Here is a 25,073-nt window from a genome sequence, read left to right as displayed (position 1 = left end):
GTCTGGGGGAGGACAGCCACACTCTTTCAGCTCTCCACTCAATTAGAGTCGGAGAGGCACACAGAGGCATGCTGGGTTAATTGTAGAGCTTCAAACAGCTGCCACATTCAGGGTTCCATTGTGCCGGCAACGGTTGTTACGGCGACTGGGGGCCTGGGTTAGTAATCGCTGAGTAATCAGTGTGAGAGAAGAGCAGATGACACGTCTATTAGCAACAGGCAGGTATTGTTTAGAATACAACGACACCAGAAGCCCCTCATGCTTGCTCTATCTCTCTCTGTCCCTCTCCCCGTCCCACTTTTATGAAACCATTCTGCTGCGAGGGTGACGGAGAGAGAGAGAGAGAGAGAGAGAGAAGAGAGAGAGAGAGAGAGAGAGAGAGAGAGAGAGAGAGAGAGAGAGACATAAAAGCTTGCATGTTTTGGGGAGTGCATGCATGAGTTTTTTTTTTTTTTTTTTTTTACTGTTTTTTGCATGTTTAACCAGGCCAAAACTGAATCGCGTTTGCATATATCTGTCCTACGTGGTATAAAATATTTAGATTTGTGCATTCCAATCCACCAAAAATCCATTAGTGCTTTTGATTGACTAGTTCTGATGTATCCACATGTTTTTTTTCTGTAATATTGCCCACAATCATTACACAAGAGGTTTAGTTTGCAATGGTTTTCTGGCTAAATTCATTAAGGTGCTGTCACTTTAGCAAAACTTCTGCAAACTTTTGCAGAGAAAGTAAATCCATTGCTTACTTAAAGGTCACCTCCAAATCAACTAGCATTATTTTGTTGATTAATGCTGATTAGTTAGAAACTAGATTGAATTGAGTGAGTTTTTTTTGTGGGTTTTTTTTTCATTTTGTGTGTCTCTTATAGTGTTTTGGATTATGTGGGTTCCAATTAAGATGACAGCACTTTGCCTTCAGAATTTTGCCATACAAAGGTAAATTTGACCAAACCTTTAGAGATGCAACGATATAAAAATTATTATGGCAGATTACCAATAAATTGCTGAAATTAAAATAATTTACTATTTTTGCCTAAATAAATAATAGAAACACTAAAAATATATTATAAACAAATGCTACGTGTGAATTTATATTTTTTTGAATTTATATTAAAAAAAATTAAAGATGGCATGTGATACAGAATGCACTACTCAACAATAAATATTTCTTACAATTGTCTCATGACCTTAAAATAGTGTTATGTAATAATGTATTATATCATGACCGTATTACATTTGCCACATGAACCTTAATTGTTGCAATCAGGAGTAGTATACAAATTCATAGTTCCGATTTTTATGAAAAATGCAATATTATGAAATTACGGTCTGTCCTAGTATTAACATATCTTCTTACTACATACTCAACCACATACTGTCCTGTCTCCATTGTAGTATGTATTTTTCACCCTCACAAGTATGGAAATTCAGCCCATCTGTTGATCAGTTGTGCGGTTTATGTAAAATCACAATGAGAATCCCATGCACCTACAGTGGAAAAGTAACTGGACTTGGCCCAAAATTGCCAGGGTCAGATGTCTCACACGCACACTTGCACATAAAGATGATGGCTGTTCCTGTCTAAGCGTTTGTGCTGACCGCTCATATGCTTTAACAAGTCAGGCTTTGAGAGGAGGGGTGGGGGGGGGGGGTAATGCTGTGAACCTGCTGGATGTTGCATTGCTTCTGACAGTGTATGTGTGTGTTTTTCTCAGAATCAGTTCCTGTTTATCTGTGCCTTGCCACAACCCATATTTGTTGAGCCAAGGCTGATGTGGTTTTGTGTGTTCATTGTTCTGTTGAAACCCAGCGGCTGTTAAACCCCTTCTCTCCCGCTTCTGCAAGGTGTGATTGGCGCTGCTGGACATTTCAAAGGTTTTATTTATTCTTTCACCTCTCAACCGTCACAGATGTTTCACATATTTATAGGGCTGCAGTATACAAACGTCATCTGTGCTTCTGTAGAGCACTACTCTTCATGGGAAGTTGATATTTTGGGATGCAGTGCTGAAAATATTCAGTTATTTTGTGTCACAACTTCTCTTTCATCTATACATCATTTCCTGCAGACGCCTCCCTGATGATGCTTGCACACATCTGGCCCCTCGTTCTCTCTTTTTTTCTCATTCTCTACCTTGATGCATTGCTTTAAAGAACGAATAAACAGCCTACACAAACAATTCACATTTTTTTTAGGACCTCCAATTACAATTTTCTTCCCACTCGCATTCAGTTATATTTCTCTGATGCCCCCCTAAAGCACACACGCACACTCTTTCTGCTAATTAGAGTAGTGTTAATTGAGTATTTAGGATTATGCCTCCTCCACACTGCCTGCTCGCTCAAGGGCAGTCCAAGGCAGCGTGAAGGACGCACGCTCTCAGCCCATGCTGACCTGGACTTTCCTAGCCCCGCTTGCCCTGACCCACCTACCACATGTCAGCGTTCAGCCTGCGGGTCTCCGTTTGCCGTGTGAGACTGTGGCGGGATGGCAGGGAGATTGCGGAGATAAGGTCCTGTTGTCTCTTTGTGTGTGTGCAGGGCCTCTCTGGTTGGTGTGCGTCGGCGGTAATGAGAGATGGCATTTAGAGAACTGCCGCTCTGACACACGGGCACTCAGTGCCAGCCGCGAGTGATTAAGGACAGAGGTCATTCCGCTAATTATCCCCCTGCCATCCTGCTTCCCGCAATCTTCCCCTCCCGTCCTCCCCGAGCGCTTTGTGCCTGGCAAGACGGGATCATTTGTCCTTATGCCAGAAGAGGAAAGAGGCACAATGCATGACTGAATACGCTCGCTGAGGACAGCACTGATATTAGATTGCTGGTAAATGTGTGGCATCAAAACCAAGCTTACACGATGGATCATTTCTGTGAAGCAAAGAGGAATAATCAGCAATAAATGGACAGGACAGGGTTAGTGTAATTTGGTTTGCTCACTCTCACTCTCACTGTGTTTGTGGGATTTAGTGCACACACACACACACTCAGTAGCTCCTGTTCTGTGAGCGAGCGAGGAATGGATTGCTGCCTTCCTCAAGGGAAATAATTAATCCGTACAAGGCTGTCGCATGTCGAGATGAAGCAAGTGTGAAGCATTTTGCCCAGGAGGCATTGCAGACTGTCGCCCATGCAGACACCTGTTAGAACTCCTGCCCCACATTAGCATACACAACACACACATACATATTGCAAACAGGAGCAACCACAACACGCTTCACTCCACTGAGCCGGTGTGTGTGATAGTGTATGTGGTTTCACGTCTGCCTATTTACTGGAGTATGTTTTGTTTGCATTTGTGGCGTGTTCATGCTGCAACCGTCTCTCTTGTGTGGATCTGTTATTGAGTTTATCGTGTGAATGCGTGTTTAGGTGTGAGTGTCTGTGTTTATCACAGGACGCCATCTGCACTGTGCTCGCGAGCGTGATCAGAGACATTGAGCACCAATAAGTCACGCAGGTCTGAGCTGATGAAAGATCTCACACTCGCTCTCACTCGGGGGATGGCCTATGTGACAAATAATGTTAGTGTAATATCTGGGCAGGGGGAAGTGTGAGGAAACAAGTCAAACAAGTCATGTTTGAAAGTTCAGCGTGTACCCATCTGGTCCTTTCTTATATGGTCATGTCATCATGATAAACAAACATGAAGTTAATAACTGAGAATTGATAAGCCTGCCAGTGGTGTTGAGATTATTTAGATAAATGTAATAATAAATATAAACACAGATCAATTTGACTGGCCGTAAAACATTATTTTGTGTAATTTATATGTAAAATTTATATCTAAATTTCAAGTAATTTAGATTTTTGTTTTTGCATAATAGATGCATATATATATATATATATATATATATAATATATATATATAAACATTTTTAACATATATAACACTTTTTAAAATAAATTTTAAAAAAATCTAGTCTAAAATGTATATAATGATTTTTTAAATTATTATAGTTTTTTTTCCATGCATAGTATTTTACAATCTACACCTGTATAAAAATGTAAAAAGAAATAAAAATAAACAGTTGATTTTTTTTTTTTTTATTATTATTTTCATTTTGATGTTTTGCCCCCATGCAGTTCTATCATCCATCCACTGAGGATAAAGTTCTTAAAGAACATACAAGTTGCAACAGATGTTTACTTTAGTAGATGGTTTGTATGTCTTTTGATTTGAATCACCCACGCCTCCTTACATCAGTGAGAGCCACACTACGCACTGTTAAATCAATTAAAATACAGTTTAAACAATATAATGTTACAATTGCAGCCTAGTGAGTAATTTCTACACTCTCTCTGATTTTCTGCGCCGATTTTACGGGAAAACAATAAAACTTTGTGTAGATTTAAATATGTTAATATATGTTAAATGGAACTAATGGCGCTTTTCCACCATATGGTATGGCACGGTACGGCTCGGCTCGGCTCAGCTCAGTTTGCGTTTCCTCGCTGGCTGTGCTGATTTAATCTAGTGGGTCTATGTTCAATGACACATGTAGTGACGATTCTCTCCGGCAAATCAGTGATCAGCAGGGTTTACACGTCACATTTTGGTAACGGTATGGCTCGCTTGGAACCTCAGCTGAGGTGGTACTGAAAAAGGTACCAGGTACTGTACACAGTGGAAAACCCCCCAAAAGTGAGCCACGCTGTGCCGTGCCGTACCGTGCAGTGGAAAATCACCATAAGGGTACTAGACACTTATTGGTAGCTGAAAGCATAATTAGCCCAACATATTAACTAAACAAATACCTAAGAAGCAAGGCCTGTGTATAACCTTTTTAAATGATGGATGTTCCCATTCGGTGGGCACAGATTCCATGTGGGCCTGTTTATAAATTTGACATGGTCAATTATCATTTAGAAATGTTTATTAAAGAATCATCAGAGAAAATCAGTGATGGCTACCTCAAACTTGTTTGTCCACCTCTCTCTCTTTCTCCACCGTTGTGCTCATAGCTGCTATAATAGCCAAAGGCCTTTGTGGGTTGCAGCAGCTCTCTATGGGTCTGAAAGGCCTCTAATCCCCGTGGCCTGTGAAGTGTGAAACCCTTTGATGGCAGGTCAGGTGCTGGAGGCTTTTGCCTGTTGACAAACAAGAGCAGGCCGCAGAGAGAAAGACAGCAATAGCGGCTTTGTCCATTGTATGAAAGGTTTCAATGGAGCAGTTTAGGAATGGAAAATATGGACCTGTCACCTAAAAACACATGGCAGCAACAGCATCAGCTTTGCTTTAATGATAATTAGCATGTTTTGGCCACCATCGTGAAGTGAGATGGAGTGAAGGGAGGAGAAAGATAGAAGGCTAAGGGAGAGTGACATCGCAAAGCATGGCTCCTTAATTAAAGCATGTGATGATCAAAGGTACTCACCCGATCCAAACCCCAACCACCCCCCCACCCTTACATAAAGGAGATCAGAAAATTTGCTCATCTATTTGCATACGGACCTTTGAAATCTACTGGGGGTTTTTTTTCCTCTTTGGATCCAATGAAGTGAGGAAACTGTCAGTCTAGTTGTATCACACACTCATGCACACACAAACTCTCCCCACCCACCCTTCTGTGCTGGCTGTCAGGGAAACATCAAAGCGCCGTGGTGCTGCTGTTACTGAGGGGGTTGAAAGTGTCGGCCCCTGCTCTGGCCCTGCATGGGCTGGACAGATGCTCGACAGCCCCCATTTCATCTGACCCATTTAGAACACCTCCAATTAGACTGTGACAGCACGGAGACGAGCATCCTTTCATCCACTGCCCAAGAAGATGCCAGCTAACATACGTGCTTTAAACACTCTGCAGACCTCTGTAGCCTCAGGAATGCTTTAAAAAGACTTATTAGACATAAAAGAGCTAGTCTGAGATAGAGAAAGCTTGGGGTTTGTTTATATTTCTGCACGAATGTGGCGTAAAACATGACATGACTTTTATTCTCAAATAATTAGCTAGAAAATAAATGATGGATTAAAAATGATACATGCAATGTTTTTTTTTTTATCCATAAAAAAGTGGTCATAAATAAAACAAGTGCCAATCAGTGACAGACAAAATATATTATTGTATATTATTATATTGTATATTAAAATATACAAAAGCAACAAAATATATTTTATGTATTAAAGGTCATGCTACAGTATATTGTGAACATATTTATGGAGGTCTTGTCTGATCTAAAACCCAAACGAAGTGGGGTCATGTCACATGACAGTGATCCCAAACAGAGGTGTATATCATCAACAACAACAACAGCAGCACAATCGGATGCAATTTTGTATTTTTTGGCCTTCTCTAGAGTCCTGGTTCCAATTCTATTTGAAATGCTGTGGTCTGAGCCAGGCCACTCAAGCAAGACATCCTATAAATATACATGAAATGAAACTGTTTTGGGTAGAGGAATGGGTCAGATATGTCCTGTCTTCTGGAAAAGTTTGTGCAGCAGCTAAAGAAAGTGTTTATTTAAAATGCTATTTCACATTACTTTTAAGATCCTTTTTCCATAAGCTTAATTGATCAAACTGTTCAATGAAGATAAAGCACTATAACATATGTTTATCTTTACTATTATTATTCGTTATTCTTTACAAGAACCTCAGCTACAGATTTGACAGTGTATGTTGTGATTTTCTCAAAAGCATTAATTGCTAAACCTTTGTTTTCTCGACTCTGCATAGATATGCAACCTCACAACTTTTATTTTTTCTTCCTTTTTTTACCACATGCTATTAGATTTTAAGAGTGTAAAACACATGGATGATGTAGATTTAGCTGCTTGAGTGATTGACCTGTGTCAGCTTAATGGAAGCTAGAGAGGAAAAGATGTGTGACAATCAGAAATGTGACAACTTCCTCACAGCTGGATCCCTGGAGTTCTGGAAAACCACTCTGACATTTGCTGACACTGTCACTTATGGCAGTTTAATTTTAGTCAGAATGATAAAAACAACCAGAAAATATGCACACTTTTCTTAAAATATAATTTTTTGAGAGGGTTGGTAGTCATTTGTGGCAGTTGATTTATCACTTGTAAATTGAGTGCTTTGCCCGCTCCCCCTCTGCCTTTTTGTAGCACTGAACTAAGTAGCCATGAAATTGCCTGAATAATGTCGTTTAAATCCAATCTCACACGGCCCTTCACCTCTGCTCATCTTCTGTGCTTCCTCCTCTTGCAGCTCTTTCTACTTGTTTCCCCCAACCCGTTTTTCTCAGAATCCCAAAAGCCCCAGGTTTCTCTGAAAACGCCTGATTCAAAACCCTGATCAAGCCAAAACAGAGTCCAACTACAAGGACACTTTGTCTTGCTCTCTGACTATTAGACATTAAGGCTTATTGGGGTTTTTATCATTTCCTGCCCTGCCCAACATGTGGGTCTTTGCATTTTAATGGGAGTGAGTCAGTTTTGCAGCTCCGCTTTTAATGGATGTCTCAGTCGTGTTTTATGACAAAGCTTTTGAAGTACATTTTGTCTCACAGTTTCTCTGTATAGGCTGAAAAAACCCGGTTACAAATTCCCAGTGGGTGGAGTTTTCAGGGGTTCATGGGAGGGGTAATGTAGGTCTGTCTCTTCATTTGGAGATGGTCTGATTGAATAATTGAGAAATTGGCCTGGCCAAGGCTAAGACCTACTGGTGCTACTTATAAATCTCAAATGTGTCAATGCAATTAAACAAGTCTTTTATCCTCCTTACTTCCTGCTCGCTCTCCTTTCCGTCTCCAAGGTTAACCCAATTTTGAACAATAGAGAGGCCAAATTAATTTCACAAAGCGCTGGTTTAATAATGCCTTAGGTGCCTGATTTCAAGTTAAAAAAGAGCTATTTATCGAGGGATAAACCTCCACTGGAGTATGTGAGAGAGAGAGAGAGAGAGAGAGAGAGAGAGAGGACTGGGTTCGGAATAAAATACAGCTTCTATAGACAGGCTGAATTTAAAACTTTCAGCATTCACATTGTTTGTGAATTGTGCATCTACAGTTTGTAGGCTTAAATTTTTGTTCTTGGCAGATATTTTCTTATCATTTTAGATTGCAATATTGAAAGTACATGCATAAGGTCTTGGCAGGTTGGAAATTAGACAATGCATGTATTAAAAGTTGAGGAAGGGTCTTATTTTCTTTGTTGTGGAAAAGGCAGAGCTGTTTTTGTAATGTAATCCAACAAGAAGAGCAGGTCATCTAGAATGATGCCAAAAGTTGTTACACACCTGAAGGCAACAACTATGTGACCTTCAAACAGGGAAAGAGGTATTTGGAAGCTAGAAGCTTGGCACACTTGTCTCTACTAAAATGGATTGGGATGTGCCCAAAAAGATGGAATATAGAGTACCAAAGAGTTATTTAGAAGAATGTCCAGGCTATTGCATTCTGACAATGAAATGTCAAAAAGTTGCCATATTTGTGGGCCATATTTCAAGTCTCTTAACATTTGACTCATAGTTTTCTTATACATATTTTTTGTCTTGCAGGTGAGCTGACTGTCCCCATGCCTTCCCCGCGCTATCCCAGCACAGCAGAGTTGGATGCCTATGCGCAGAAGATGGCCAACAGCCCTCTGTCCATCAAGATCTTCCCCACCAACATCAGGGTCCCCCAACACAAGCACCTTAACCGGACTGTGAACGGATATGACACCACCGGACAGCGCTACAGCCCCTACCCCCACCTCCACACAGGGGGCTACCAGGGTCTGTTAGCGATAGTCAAAGTTTCATCATCATCGTCATCATCCTCATCATCTTTCACCACAAAGGGCGTCCTCAAAAACTCTGAGGGCAGGAGGACTAAGTTGTCTCCGGCGCAGATAGCAGTGGCTCCTTATCCACCTCCCAGCAGCAGCACTTTAGGTCATTGCCACGGACAGATTGTGTACCACACAGGGCCTCCCAAACCGCCGGAGGCCACCACTCTATCGGTCCCCCCTAACGTCACTGTGGCCGGCTCCTTGATCCCTGTTGCAGGGGGCCGAGGACTGAACCTCCCTCCTCAGTCAAATCTTCCCTCCATCCAGAGCATCATTTACCAGATCAACCAGCACTGCCAAGCCCAGGCTCTGCAGCAGGTGTGTCAGAACGGGGCATCGACGGGACATCTGAACCGCAGCCCTTCCAAACAGGGCACTGCTAACTCCTCAGGGGGGACTTACGTCACTACTGTGGCTCCGCAGGGAAACATGGCCTATTCAGGGACGGTGCTACCAGGGCAGAACGGGGAGGCAATGAAGACTGGGGTGTATCCCGAAGGTATGGACTATCTGCCGTGGCAGAAACAACAGCAACAGCAGCAGGCAGTTTTGAGGATGTACAGCGGGGGGAGCGGAGGCGGAGGTGCCATCAGCAAGTCACCTGAAACCTGTGCCCCAGGAGGGTCCATCATGCTCGGAGGGGCACAGGTATCCTCCTCAAGAGGTTATCCTATGACGGCCAGTACGAGTGGTGGGGGTGGACTAGACAAGGTCAGCTCCTCGCCTTTGAACTGTGTGGGGATGCATGGGAACTTTTCTGTCGGTCAGTACTTTGCGCCTCCATGGAACAGTGTTCTGGTGACACCGGACAGTGACTGCTACAACCCACAAGAGCTGCCAGGAGCTACGACCACAACTGGACCAGTGACGGGACACAGGGAGCTGGGATTCCCCCACCATCACCACCACCCTCATCATCATCACCACCACCATCATCATCATCACCACCCCCCCATAGACAGCACGGGCGGTCTGTGCTGCAGTTTGCCCAGTAAGAGTCTATGTAATACATCAGTGTTGAGCAGCAGTCTGCAGTCACTGGAATACCTGATCAATGACATCCATCCTCCCTGCATCAAAGAGCAGATGTTGGGGAAGGGATACGAGACCGTGTCTGTGCCGAGACTATTGGACCACCAGCATGCGCACATCCGCCTCCCTGTTTACAGATAAGAAGAGACTGGGCTGACCAATATAAAAAGCGACTGGAAAATCTTTAATCGCAAACTGCAGTTGTTGCCATTGCCTAGATTTGCAGTGGAGTTTGTGATCCTGCTCAAAGCAGACTGGGGGAGATCTGGATCAAAACATGGTTGGGTGAATGCTGGAAAGCCAATCGGTGCCTCTCAGCTCAGAGCTGGGAGAGAATTGCTGGCTAGGAATTGGAATGTTCCTAAATGTGGATTCTGTTTTTCTTTTCTCTCTTTTTTTGCCAAGAGGGAATTTTTTTCATTGTTGTTGTTTTCCAGTTGTTTCTCTTTTTTTCCCTATTAATTATTTTATCAGACTAATTTTATTTTTATTTATTTTTTTTGGTTTAAATGAAGTAAATATGGCCTCCTCTCCTCCCCACATCGCAAGTAACTATTTGGATTAACATGATGAAGATGATGGTCTTAAAGCACCATGGTTGTCTATAAAAGATACAGTTTAACCTGTGCTCACAAAACACTGTAAGCGGTAATGGTATGTGCACATTACAACATTTCAAAGACCAAAAAGGCAACTAGATCAGTGCTTTTAGGTAATGTTAATGGATAAAATGGAAAAACCTTAGCGTTAATTGTTTTTTCATAGAAATTGCACTGCTTGGTGTGTAAAAATGTGTGAAAGTCTTGGCAGGTTGGAAATTAGACATTTGAATATAATGTATTTAAAGAACATGAAGACTTGAACCTATTTTTGTTGTTTTATATATATTTGTAGTATATAATATGCATTGGCTGCTAAGGGAGTAAGAGTGTAAAATGCTTAGGTTTTTAATGTTTCGTTAAGGGTCATTTATTTAGATTTATTCTCCTTTGGCTGCAGTATAAGTTTCTGCTGTTCTCATGGTGTAATCACCACCGAGAGCTAAACAACAGAATTCTGATTTATTTACCTACACTGGAATCAAATCTCCAAATTAGCAGATGTATAAGGAACTGGTTGTGTGAAAGCTCTGAAATGAGCCCGCCCTCATTAACAAGATTAGGCCGATCAGGTCTGTTTCAAAAGGAACATCATATAAACTCTGAAAATGAGCTGTCTGTTGTTGGAAAGCTTGTTCTTGATTGGTTAGGGATCAAATGACTCTTCCCTCACGGCTTTGAAGTTTCGAAGTACACGTGAGACCATTAAATGTGGACTTGAGAGGAATTAAACTATCAGAGGTGTTGCTTGACCATTCCTTTTTTGAAACGATAAAAACAATCATTGCCTCTCTCGAACAGAGGTGGAAGGAGAGGTGACGAGCGTTTTTCTCAGCTTTGTGCTAGCGGTTTGAGCTGGGTTGAGGCCGCTCGTAAGCTTTGTCTCAACACTGAAATATTTATTCCGACTGTGACTTTCCTGTGAATGTACTGCACTTAGATTACTGAGAAGACTAATGCCTTGTGGGACAGAGAGGGGGAAAATAAAGAAAAATTGGATGGGCACAGCGGTCCCTGGCGTTAAATTAGCATTTCTTTTGTCAGTCAAATTTCACCGGTAAATTGAATTTAGAAACTCAAGTGAGTCGACAGGGGTTTCTGGCGGAGGCAAAAAGCTGGCTACAGTCTAGATTTATGAAGTGCAATTATTATGACTGTATTAACAATTTTGTTTTCTCTGAGCTTACACCAAAAAAAAAAAATGTAAAAGTACAGCTGTGTCTACATTCCCAATGTACCACATACTCATTCCCTTCTTGTTTTGAGGTGCAAAATAAAATGATTTCAAGAATTTATTGAGAAACCCACGTCTTTGCTTTGACCTTGTCTGTATTACTAAAGGGAAATTGTCATGCATGAACGGAAGCAGTTTGGGAGGTGGAAAATGAACTTCTTGTAATTGCAGAGAAGTACTTGCAGAGATATACTACCTACAAGATAGGCGCTACTGAGTTTTTCACACTTGAAATAGTTAGAATTTATGACTTAAATTTTTGACTTAATCCTGATGAACTTAATCCTAGAATACTTATACTTTATTATACATTAGTAATTAGTTTTGAGTAGTCAGGTTTTGAGTTTGCACACTGCAAACCCTGGGTTAAAATTGCTATTTGCATATTTATGAGGTTAACATAATTGAATTGACAAGTAAAGCATGCAACATATTTTTATCACTTAAAGTTTGCAGTCACTGTTCAACATTTTTATATTTTAATACTGTTAAATGTAAATTTTTGAGTCCTCTTATAATTTAGTTAAAACCTAATATTCACATTCCCCAAATTCTCTGTGACAGCTCACATTTGATGTGTTTTCACTGGAATTCTTCTTAGTTTTTTTTTTTTTTTTTTTTTTTCTTCTTCTTCTTCTTCTTCTTCTTCTTCTTTTCTAACCACATTAGGATTTTATGTCACACATCTTGTGTTGTTAAATTAATGTTTATTGCATGAACGATCATTCACCTTGTCTCAGTGGTTCAACTGACTGTAATTACATTCCAAAACATAGTCCAAAAGATATTTTGACTGATTTATTGAATGTGGAGCTTCCCATGTTGAGCAGTTTGAAACACTGAAGCCAAAACATTGATGTCGCGGAGCAGCTGAAATACTTTGCTACAGTGTTTCTCCTCAGGAAAACAGCAAAAATGCTACAGTGCATGTCCACAGAGATCCAATGTGTCTCTGCAGAGAAGCCATGTAAGAAGTGATTGTGTTAGTCAGGCTGAACATGCTTGGAGTGTGCCGTATTGATCTGCTGTAGATTAGCTCATAATAGCCCACCGCTTGCTTTGAAGACAAACAAGGGGACCAGCAGGGAATACAGGCAGTACACCTGAAGTCAGCCATGCCTACATTCTGCTTTCACAATGCTAGTCTTCAAGCAGATTTTTTTTTTTTTTTTTTTTTTACGTTTTCAGTCCATCAGTACTGTTTGTGCTAGATAAGGGGTGATATCCGAGATAAAATGCGCTCTGAAGTATGTGAGCTCATGTTGGTTTAGAGAAACCAGAGTTGTAACAGTCTATAAACATCTCAGAGTGCACGCTGTCTTTTTTCCGTGTGTAGTTTCTGTCAGCTTGAAAGATGTGCGTCTGATCACATCCCTGGGGGCTTTAATCTCTGCCTCCCTGCTGCTGTCATCCTTTATGTTCTATCTCTGCTGTGTTAATGGATTTTAGAAGTCCGCTGCAGCGAAGGACTCTCTTTCAATCTCTTTCTTTTTCTCGTGTTCTGCCCTCTACAATTCAGAGTGCAGGCTTTAGTTTTATTCAGAAATAGAATGGACCAGGGTCAGAAATTAACTTTTCCATTAAGGGCCAGTTGTTGCCCCCTGTAATTGATTTATCAGCGGCATTTTTTACATTTGTGAGGGCAATTTTTCACCACTTCATAATTGTGTCTGTGTTGTCTTTAATGTCAAATACTTGAATTTAACCATTTACTTAAATAAATCAAAATACATTAAACTGTTGCCAATAACAATTGACTTTTTAAAATTGTATCTAAATTATACTGTATTTTTAAAAACAGGAGCTAATATGGCTAAAATATTATGACAAAAATCATTCTTGTCGACTGTTGCACTCGATATTGTAATAATGATAATTAATGTTGATTAACAGAATACATATAAAAACTTGTTTGTGTTTTGTGTCTGTGTTTTTGGGAAACTAAAATAATACAGTAAAAATTATCGTTATTTTAAATGTAAAAGACTAAAATCCTAAAAACCTGTTAAGTGGTTAGCAATAAGTACTCTTTACGTGAAATACTCTTAAAATATCATGGGACTTTTCATGTAAGTTTACAGTAAAATACTGTTGAATGTTCCAGTTTTGGAATTAAAAACTAACAAATCAACTTAACAATTTACAATAAAAAAAAAATGTAAATTGATATTCTCTGTGTGACAGATTGCATTTGATGGGTTTTTATTGAAATAACTGTTTCCTCTTCTTTACCATCTGCATTTTAAGATGGATGTGAGTTCATTTATAAAGGTAAAAAAAAAAAATATTTTAGTACTTTTGGTATATTAATAATATTTCAGGAAATAAAATATGCTTTTATACTGTAAATGTCATTTTAATCTGTACAGTTTAAAATGTTGCATATTTTTACGGTGAATTTCTGGCAGCCACAACTGCCATTTTAATCAATTAAAATAATTTAACTTTTGTTTTACTTTTACTTTTTTTTTTTTCTCAATAATTCGTGTAGTCTAATTTCAATATTTTGAAATCTTGTGAAAAAGATGAATGCATCAGACATATTTAGCAGCACCAAATGTAATAGAAAAAAATAATCATATTTTCCAAACAGGTTTTCCAACCATTCCATTGTTTAAACAAATACTTTGTTCCACCTCAAACTCATGCCATATGTTTACCTGTCAGACAACTCAAGCAGAACAATGTTTTAAAAAAAGCACCGCAGAGAGACAGTGTTTACACTTCCCTTGGAAATCAACCTACAAAGGCTTATATATATATTAATATATATATTAATATATATATCATATATATCTATATATAATTATATATATATATATATATATATATATATATATATATATATATATATATATATATATATACCTTGAGTATTTGCATCTGCAGTATGAATTACTGGTCGATTAAACATTATATAATGCAAGTTAATTAAAGTTTTGGTAAAGTTTAACCCAGTTCTACTTAGCATCTTACTGAACTGGCCCAATCACTAATGCAAACAAAGAGACAGACTGGAGTCAGGAACAATAGGCCTCTTAGCGTCCATACGAATAATAGCATTAGACCCTGTATAGAATCTCGACGAGCTGCGTCCTCTCATCTTCTTTGGCTTTAAGAAGACATATGGACCATCAGCAGCTGCACCTGTCCTTTGAAGCACCATGTCTTTGAGTGATGGCTTGTTTTCAGAGGGAATATAGTTAGCGCTGACTGGCACTCTGATGTGCTGTTGCAGTGTTACAGGAAGGAGGGCTCCGGAGAAAGAAAGAGACCGAACGGGCGGGGGGTTCAGAGCAGCCCTGGAGCGTGAAGTCATCCTGGTTGGTAATCAGGATAATTGCAGCGTTGCTAGTGCTCTAGTCTCAGAGTGTGTGCCTCTGTGGCCCTGTGTGCAGATTGGCCCCTCAGGCACCGTGAACCGGGCCACTGCAATTCCCTTCTGCAAAGAGAGAGTAAGACAGCTCTACCTCCGGCCTGTCTTATTAGGCATACTTATCAGATTCATTTAATGAGGATCATAAAACTGATAAAAAGTTGTGACATTATTCAAGTTGAAAATTTGTTAAAAAATCCCCACAGGCCATCCAAGATACAGATGAGTTTACTTTGTTTATTCATCGGAATAGAATTGGAGAAATTTAGCATCACACTACTTGCTCACCACTGCAGTGAATGGGTGCCATCAGAATGAGAGTCCAAACAGCTGATAAAAGCTTCACAATAATCCACACAACTCTAGTCCATTCATTAACAGCTCGTGAAGTGGACAAGCTGTGTGTTTGTAATAAATTCATCATTGATGCTTTTTTAACTTAATTTTTAAACCTTTGCTTCTGGCTAAAATATCATTTTTCCACAATATTTCTTTCCCCAGTGAAAAAGTTGTCTAGTCTGAATAAGGAGAGAAATATGCATATATCAAGCACGGTTTACAAGCGAAAACAGTCCATAACAATTCTAAGCAATGTCGGTGGATTTTGATGTGAGAGGACAAAAGGGGACTGACTTTTTCCACTGGAGGGAAGCATTATTATGGATCATGGACCTTTATTTTGGCCAGAAGCTACGGTTTAAAGCTAAAATGTCTTAAACATTAGCCAAATAGCTATTTAGGCATCTTAGCTTTTTAGGCTTCTGTTTTAGGCAATGTAGCCTTTCTAAAATCTTGCCTGTAGTTAGCACAGTTGTTTCATTAATGTTAATATAATAAAGATTATGAGAGTATTGCAAATAATAATGATCTGAAAAGGTGACATGCATAATGCAATGCTAAGTTTGATTCCCAGGGAATGCATTATCTGATAAAACGTATACCTTCCAATGGAATGTCAGTTATTTTGTATACAAATGTCTTCCAAATGAATGAATGTACTGTAAATGCAAATGAACCTACCGCTGAGATACGCTGACATGCTCTGCAGAGTGAACACGTTTCATCTTCAAAAGTGGGTTCTGGTGTATCATGATCTAGTCAATTCCAGATGAATAAAATCAAGTCCCGGCCTACTTCTATCTTGCTAAATATTCAGAAATATACTAAGTGCATTGAATTACAAAAGGTGATTTTTTTTTATGTTGACATTGCGGTGGGTTCACTGGAGAGGCAGATTTTGCCTTCATTTGGATTCACGGTAGAAGTTTTTCTCTTTAGCCTCACTGCTTCACTTTCCTGCTTCACTTTCATGCCCACAATCCTTGACATGCTCAGACACTTAGAGCGAATTTTGTTGTCACTTAACCACTGAAATGGCAGAGAGGGTCAGAGTATCCCATTAACAGATCCATATGTGGGCTTCCATTCAATACCCTCGTTCTTGAGGGGTCTTTATTCTCTCTCTGTCTGTCGTCGCACTCTCTTTCTGTCTCTCTCACCCTCTCATTGTAATTTAAAAGGCTAAAGCAGCACTCCTGTTCTCTGCTGGTTCATTGCTACAGTCATTAATTAGTTCATCTTTGGTTCAGTTCAGCTGTCAGATGGAAAAGCTCTGGGTTCAGCGCTCTGGATTTACCATGTGGATCTCTTCCTCTCTGACATTATAAGCTAAACATGATTTTAGAGGACGTATGGCCTGTAAATGCATCCTATATATCCAATTAGTGTAACATGGTCAACATTTAAACCCAGTATTGGCTCCACCTGGGCCATGAATCATTTTTCATATTGATATAAACTAAAAATTCTAATTTCTCATTTTTTCCCCTCAGATCTCATTTGTGAAGCATTTTAGTTCCATATCAATAACTTTATTAATTATTATGTTGCCTCAAGGCTACTTTGTGCGGTTAGGATACCAAAACTCATAGGAAAATATTATTAATTAGTGATTTTTAATAGAGTAAAGCAACTGTGCACAATTATAGTAATAAAGAAAAACTGTTTGTTTGTTTTTTTTCTTTTATTATTTTTGTCTTATTAACCAGATCGTCCTTCTCCTAATTCCACACTGTTCAAAATATTTAAAATAAATTCCTGGTAGCTGAAAAAAAATAAGTAACCTTAATAGTTCCTGAAATGATGATTACCGTGCCCTTGCCTCCTGGTCCTGAATGGTATCATCTTCTCCTCTGCCTTGCCTGTTATGCATGGTGTCCCTGTATGAGGACAATTTTTGGTAAATTTAGAGATTAGTAACCACATAAACCACACAGACTCAGTGTTACAATGAGCCACAATCCTAAATCCTAATGCATGTGTAAAAATTTCCCATGACAGCAGAAATTGGTGACTTTTAATTAGAAGATTCAAAAGATAAATATGCACGCAAAACATAAAAGAAGTCTCTTATGTTCACCAAGGCTGCATTTATTTAAACAAAAAATACAGTAATATTGTGAAATATTATTATAATTTAAAATAACTAATTTCTATTTCAATTTATTGAATTAGTAAATTATTCCTGTAATGGTAAAGCTTCAGTGTCCCATTAACCTTCAGAAATCATTCAAATATGCTGATCTGCATATTTTGGATTATTATCAATGTTGAAAACAGTTGCGTTACTTAATATTTGTATGAAACTGTGATTTTTTTTTTTTCTTCAGAATTACTTTTTATAAATAGAAAATTTAAAAGGACACCATTTATTTGAAACAAATATTTTGGTACATTATAAATGCCTTGACAGCCACTTTTATTTGATTTATAAAACTAATACATTTGTTTGTATTATTTTTCTCTGTTTTTGTTCAGGGTATGTACTGCTCCATGCATGGATTTAAAAAATGACTATATATATATATATAGTAATGATTTTTTTTTTCAAGTTATAATTGGTTTACATTATTTCATTGCAGTTTCATAGCTATACTACATATTGGCTCCTGAAACAATATAAGTTATGATTGTTTGGACCGTCCCTGCTGGGAAGGAGATATAGAGATAGGACCTCCTGGAACTTTAATTGAATGCCTCTGCTATATATTATCAGTATATACTCGGCTGAAATCATATGTGCACGGCAATCAACTACACATCAAAATAATTATTTTTCATTGAAATGAATTGAGTGGAATTTCTGCCCCGTCTGTCTATATCAGCGTTATCTAGCTCTAGATTCACGTGTATGTATAGGCAACACTGGTGGTGTTGTGCACAGCAGGCCATTGTTACACAGCCAAGTATTTGAAGGGCACAGGCCCTGTGGGAGAGAGACAGGAGCCAGTAACAGGGGGAGAGATATGGCAACACAGTGAGCTTGATAGAGAGCTAAAACCCATAATCCCTCTGGTTCAAACCACAAGTGAGACTCTTTCCTCTGTGTGCTTGATGGCAGGGTCTAACTCTTCGGTGTGCGTGCGCATACAAGGCCAAAAAACAAGGCGTGCTGATAAAAGCCATCCCTCTCACTTCCTCCTTATCCATCTCGCTCAGAAAACAGAAATAAAAATAAGGGCAGCTGCTCTCACCGCAGATCTCTGGCACTGCGTCTCGAGCATGGCACGCACACAAACTGTAGGTCTTGCCCCCATTGTGGTTCGAACTCAGTGAGGTGCATGTAAACCAAAACATTGCTTTTAAAAGTGCGTTGCCTCTAGTGCAGAATGTACTCTCATGGAGAGCTTCGCTTCTGATCTGGCTGCACTCCAGCACACATACTACGCATAGAAAAGAGAGATACAGGACCAATGTTCATCCAAGAGATCAATGCCAGGGGCCTCAGTGCATTCTGGGTAACTCGGCCCATCCAAACCTAATGCTCCTTTGATGGTATAACATTTTGAGATGTTGTAATGTTCTCTCAGGAGTTCACTGGGCTGCATCCCAATACGCCTAGTCGCCTACTTATAGTATGCACTTGAAGTATGCACTTCATTGATGAGAGGAAAGTGTGTACTGCAAAACAGAGTGCCAGTATTGTTTACCTACCCTCATGTCGTTCCAAACCTGTATGAGTTGCTTTCTTATGTTAAACATAAAAGAAGATATTTTGAAGATTGCTGGTAATCAAACAGTTGGTGGTTACCATTGACTTCCATTTCTTTTCATACTATGGAAGTCAATGGGAACCACCAACTATTTGATTACCAGCAACCTTCCAAATATCTTCTTTTATGTTCAACATAAGAAAGCAACTCATACAGGTTTGGAACAAAATGAGGGTGAGTAAATGATGACAGAATTTTCATTTTTGGGTGAACTATCCCTTTGATGTTCCTGATGACCTGTGTATTTCCATTTAGCCATGTGTTAGCAACTGCCTTTTTCAAGACAAGTAAACACTTTAAAAACAATCTCAAGGAAATGTTATGCTGTAGAATAAAGATACAGACCTTGTTTCAGGCATTTAACCAAAAACCCATTAAAAACCCCCACTGACTTAAGGACGATGCAACTGGAAGTGCTAAAATTTAAAAAGTAAATTGTTTAACACATGGGTAAAAGGACAATGTCGACGTGTTGGAAATAGTACGTGCAGGAATGTATTTACACCTAGATGTGGTTCATGAATGGTGACAAAGAATTCAGTACATACTCTGAAAGTCTCTCTTTTTCTTTCTTGTGCTGATCTCTTTTTAGTCAGACAGTCAGCAAAACTAAAAGACAAAAAGAACAATTGCATTGTTTGCTAAGTCACAAGCCAGAAGATTTCAGCATGGACTTCACTGGCCTTTCCTCGGAGGAATTGCAGTGAAACTGAAGATAGCTGAGCCACAGATGAAAGAGACACAGAAATGAGAGAGAGAGGGAGGGTGAAAGAGCTTTGTATTTGTCACTAAATTGGATTAAAGATTTAGCTGGCATCATTTGTAGTAATGTATGCAGAGTTAAATGCTGCTCAGAAGCCTCTCTCACTCAAAGAGCTTTAATACTGAAACCGAACAAAGTGCATTCAGCCGCGCTGAACACAATCTCTACGGGATGAGCAGTTTCCTTTTAATGTTACCATAACTACACTTCACTGCACTTTTGGCAAATTTCCCACCCTTTGAAAAAATTTCAAAACGCTGCTGTTTCTCTCACTGTCTAATGTGAGGAAGAGCACTAGACAGTCTGGAGATTAGTTCAGCAGTTTTATTTCCCATTAATTGCTGTATTGTTTTGTTGGGCTCATACTGAGAATACATCTGTGATTGAGCAAAAGCAGTTCCGCAATGTTTTCAGCGCTATTAAATAAGGAACGGGTGGATAAAAACAAGAGAGAACCAATCAAAAGCTTTAGACAATGAATCTGGAAATTCCGAGAATCGGCTGTGTGTGTCTTACATGCAGTTTAATGCTTGACAAAGACTTTGTTTTTAATCTTTTGAAAGAGATGCACCTTGTTAATCTGACTTTTTGTAAAGATGAAGACACTGACATGAACGATAGTTTACTCTCCTCTGAAAGCATCTAATGCGTAACTGAGGGACTTCAAGGATGGAGGGGGTGGAAGAGAGGAATAGAGATGGAGATGGCCTTTACCTTTTGTATGCTTGTAAAAGGCACAATCCCATTTAAATCAGTTATGGAGTCACAGTAGCAGTAAAGATCTTTCCAAACTAGTCTGAGCCAGTTTTAGCTCTGATCAGCTCAAGGCCAAACCGACTCAGCTACTGCTTTTCCTTTGAAATAGTTGTTAATTAAATACTGCTGTTCATCACAGTTCTTCTTGGTTTATTGGTGGTGTTTAGTGTAAATATGCTAAAATGTAAAAAAAACAAAATAAAATATTGGATAGTAATATACTTAAAAGGATACTAATAAAGCAAGTTACAATTTTAAAGTAGCTTCCCTTGTGCTGGTGGGTGTACAAATAAATGGGTTTTATCAGTCTGTGTGTGAGCAGACTATTAAAAAAAGAGAGCGAAAAAGCTTTTGGGGGGATGGAGGAGGGTAGATGTGTGTGGGGCTTGGAGGGAGAAATGCAAATAACCATGAATGTGGAACAATAACAGCGTGAAAATTCAACTTTGCAGAAATTTCTCACAAATCAAACTTCAAGCCCCCAAAATTGTGCCATCAGCACTCCACCCAAGCCGAGCAATGTCTGACTTCATTAAGGCTTGTGAGCGAAGGTGCAGCTGCACATGAGTGTGTTTGATTAACTCTGCAATGATTTCTGACTTAATCAGTCAGAACAAATTCAGTGAGCAGGAAGCCTTTTATCAGCCAGACTCACTCACCTGCACATCTTCCTGCCTTTTAGCCAGCAGCAAATTAGCAAACCGAAGGCTGTCAAAAATGAATAATTGAACTACATTTACAAAGATGAAGGCTAAACTGGTACACTATATAAATTTGTATTTGCTAGGCTTTGACTAGATTTACTACTTGAAATAAATACTTCTTGGTCACGTGTGGCGGATTAGTATATTAGTTGTTATTAAAGCATCACGAGGAGTCATGGTTTTCTTAGATAAATTAAAAACATACTTGTAACTTTAAAAACAAAACATCCTCCTTAGTAAGAACTACACAGACTAAATTTGAAAAGTAGCATACTAGCAGACTCATATTTCTGCATATAAAGACATTGCATAAATAGTTTCCAAATTCACCACTGATCTGTGCCTAAATTCACATATTGTCAGAGTATGTAATGCATTTGATGAAGAATTTACTGGACCATTAATATAGTAGGCTACATTCTGTACGCATCAGAAGTGTGTAATATGAGTACAATCTGGTCATACTAACCTTCCATGTCACCTTTGACATGAGCTTTGTTATTGTTTCCTGACATTCACAAATATGGTGATGCCTTATCCTGAGGTAGTAAAGTGTCCATCATATGGCAGTAGGTCATTCAGATAAATTTTGCCTCGTTTTTACCACACTTTAATACGATTGCATGGCACCCAGTTTTCATCTTGGATAGTTATTTTGCTTTTTAAATTATATGTTTTGTAAAAAAAAAAAAAAAGTCAACATTAGCTGAAAATGTCCTGTTTATTTTTCTAAGGTTCAAAAAAAGGTTAGAAGATGGTATGAATTAAGTTACATTGTAGGTAGACCTCAGCCAGGAGAAAATTTATAATATTAATAATAACAATAAATATATAAGGATAGATGATAGATATTGCTGTGTGAAGCTCAGTGTTGATTTTGTATCAATACATACAGATTTTATTTTGCAATAAGCAGATTAAGACTTTCAAAGCTTTAGTGTTTTCAAAGTGATATAAGAACACAAAAATCTGTTTCCAATCCAAACAAGGAAACTCCCATCCCTGCTGTCTCATATTGCAAATCTCATTCATTCAGAAATGCCTCACGTTGGCGACGAATCTCACCGCTATGTCTGAAAGCTATGCCTTCCTCCTCCTTCAAAGTAAGAACAAATTTACTTGGGAGAAGAGGAATGTCTGAACCAGCAAAGAACAGAGAGGGGTTAAACAGTGTCAATACCATAACCTCATTTATTTGCCGCCCTTAGGTCAGCAGGGCCTACTCCAGCTGATGTTGGCCATTAGTCCAGCCATTTGACCATATGTTGGAACAAATGAGTGCTCGGATAAGTCATGGATCCGATAATACACCCATGGGCAGTTACTGTATATTTGACTTTTAAATAGGACTGACTGATACTGTATGGTTCATCCTGAATGAAAAAGATCCCAGTGTGCAGTATTTTATAATGCAACCCACACATTCATTTCAAAATATTATTGGAGCTATAAAATGTGATAAAATGCATTTAACTTTCAGATGGGATCAGTTGCATAAACATGTTCACCATGTTGAGACTGTCTTAAGAACTAGTTTGACTAACTAGCAGGTAACCACGTGGTAATCAGTCTTACTTTTTGGATTCAAATTAGACCAATTTATGCTTTTATGTAACTCACTTTAAGAAGTTATGACCAGACTTGCAGAGAAAAAAAAAGTCATTAGCTTTTAAGCCCAGTCTAAGCAGTTTATGCAAACAGCCATTCTCTGGCTGGTATATACTCTGCAAAATGATGCCATTTGTTTGTTTTGAAATCTTTTATTGTACTGTTCTGCAATCATTTTATTTGTATTTATTTATTTATTTATTTATTTATTTATTTATTTTTGTCCCCCAGAATGGATACTGAAAAAAAATTACATTTATGGTAAAACTTTAATCTGTCCAATAATCTGTCTACTTGCATACTGGCAAAATAATTTGAAGGGAAAATAAGAATAAAAAAATAATAATTTTAAAAATTGAAATGGGTGGGGGAATTGCTGTATAATTTAAATGCTTTTGCATTCACTTCTAAATTTTTTTCATTTTTTCATAAAAGTTTTACGTTTCTCCGAGAAACTTTGCATTTGCTTGCAAAGATACTGAAATATAGATTTGTTTTTCTTGTCATTTCCATCACAAAAGTTTTGCAAGAGAATGTAAACGCAATCTAGCTAAAAAAAAAAATATGTTCTAAGAACATTTTGTTAACGTTCTCCTTAAACTATGAAATTGTTATTTTTTTTATGTTTTAAAAACATTTTTCCTTGGACATGCAAATGTTAAATTACATTTTATTTGATCATTTTGCAAACATTACTGGAAGTAACATTTCATAATCATTAGACAAACTTCCAGCTAAAAGCTTGCAGAAAAGAACATTCAATGAAAAATATATAAATCATGTTTTTATGCTTCCAGAACATTACTAAAGAACAGATTTCTCTGAATGAACATTCTGTTAAGATTCTCTTAGAGAACCTTGCCAGAACATTTCATATCTGAGACCCAAGATCTCAACATCTCTAAAGTCAGCACAACATATGATGGTTAAAACAGGGTTAATGTAAATTTACAATTATATATATTCCGAATTTGTGTTTGAATTTAAGTGTAGATTTATTCACTAGAAATGGTATTAGCATAAACCTTAATAAAAATGGTATTAGCATAAACCTCAATAAATGTATTGATGTTTACAGTATGTATTTTTACTGGAAACCAAGACACACACACACACACACACACACAAAAAAAAAAAAAAAAACTAGTTCTTTTTTTTTTGCAGTGTTCAAAAAGGACAATTTTCTTTGGCTTCTGAGCTCAAACTCACACTCATATTCACAGTATCAGTGCACTGGCAAATAAGCCATCTGCTCGGGCCTGGGCGGCAGAGTTAAATCAACGTTAGTTCAGCGCTGACAAATATCATTCTGAGGCCAAGCATTCATCTTTCTTCTTTGTATTATCCATCTCTTTTCTTATTAATTTCCTTCCTGCACCTTTCTATCACATTCTCTTCTTCCTGCAGCTCTCACCTGTGGTTTGTCGTTCTCTCTGTCTCACACAGAGGAGTGTGCGGTTGGGTGCTGAGCCGCTTAGGTTCTGCTGTGGTTACAGAGGTGCTGACGGTGACACTTGCTGGCCCAGACCGTGCCCTACTTACAGAGAGTGAGAGAGAGAAGGGAAAGAAGGAGGATGGGTAGGCTAAAGTGTCAGCAGTGTGAGGTGCTCAGTGCTTAGATAAACTCCTGTGGGATTAATGGCCTAGTTAAAGTTGGTGCTAAAGAGGATTAGCCTCCTCGGAGAGGTGGCAATAGATCCAGCATGTCCTTCAGCGTCGGAGGCAGAGGAGGAGAAGGATGAAGGGGGAGAGAGGGGGAGTTCGTAGGTTGCCACTGAGCATGCAAAAAACAATCACATCTTGCAGGTTGACACGAGGTCAAAATGACACGAGGTTTCCACCAAAGTGGTGGAAAATGATGGCAAAGACGTGGACGGTGCACTTGACCATCTTTAGCAAATGAAGTTTTTCAGATTTTTAGTTTGAGTGAATATTTGTGCATGTCGGTTGTATATTCTGTGTTATTTGTATTGTGACTTTACTGGTCTGGTACAGCAACAATGTAAAAAAGGTACTATGGTACTTCCATTTTTTGAAAGCATGGTAGCATTATAGTAGCTACTTTGGGGTACCATGTGAATACATATTTACAAACTTTTCTTTTTTCAATCATAACCAATTAATAGTCATAATACACATAAAAATATGAAACTACAGTATTGATTGTGTGTACACACACAGGTGCAATTCGTTAAGTTTCAGTTGATGTGTGT

At 38.7% G+C, this 25,073-nt stretch overlaps 1 protein-coding gene across 3 annotated transcripts in view; it reads left to right on the top strand.

The window, feature by feature from the left end:
- LOC109090275 (protein FAM222A-like) overlaps positions 1-11,660 on the top strand; it is a 54,517-nt gene extending 42,857 nt beyond the window's left edge. For all 3 annotated transcript variants that reach the window (XM_042751043.1, XM_042751036.1, XM_042751049.1), the window contains exon 3: positions 8,462-11,660. In XM_042751043.1, the coding sequence (XP_042606977.1) occupies positions 8,462-9,909 (1,448 nt within the window). In that variant the 3' untranslated portion in view covers positions 9,910-11,660. The remainder of the gene's footprint in view (positions 1-8,461) is intronic.
- Positions 11,661-25,073: the final 13,413 nt, after the last annotated feature.

Source organism: Cyprinus carpio, chromosome A5 (genome assembly GCF_018340385.1).
Source record: "Cyprinus carpio isolate SPL01 chromosome A5, ASM1834038v1, whole genome shotgun sequence".
NCBI lineage: Eukaryota > Metazoa > Chordata > Actinopteri > Cypriniformes > Cyprinidae > Cyprinus > Cyprinus carpio.
The sequence above is the reverse complement of the archived record's forward strand: the minus strand, read 5'-3'. Positions and strand labels throughout refer to the sequence as shown.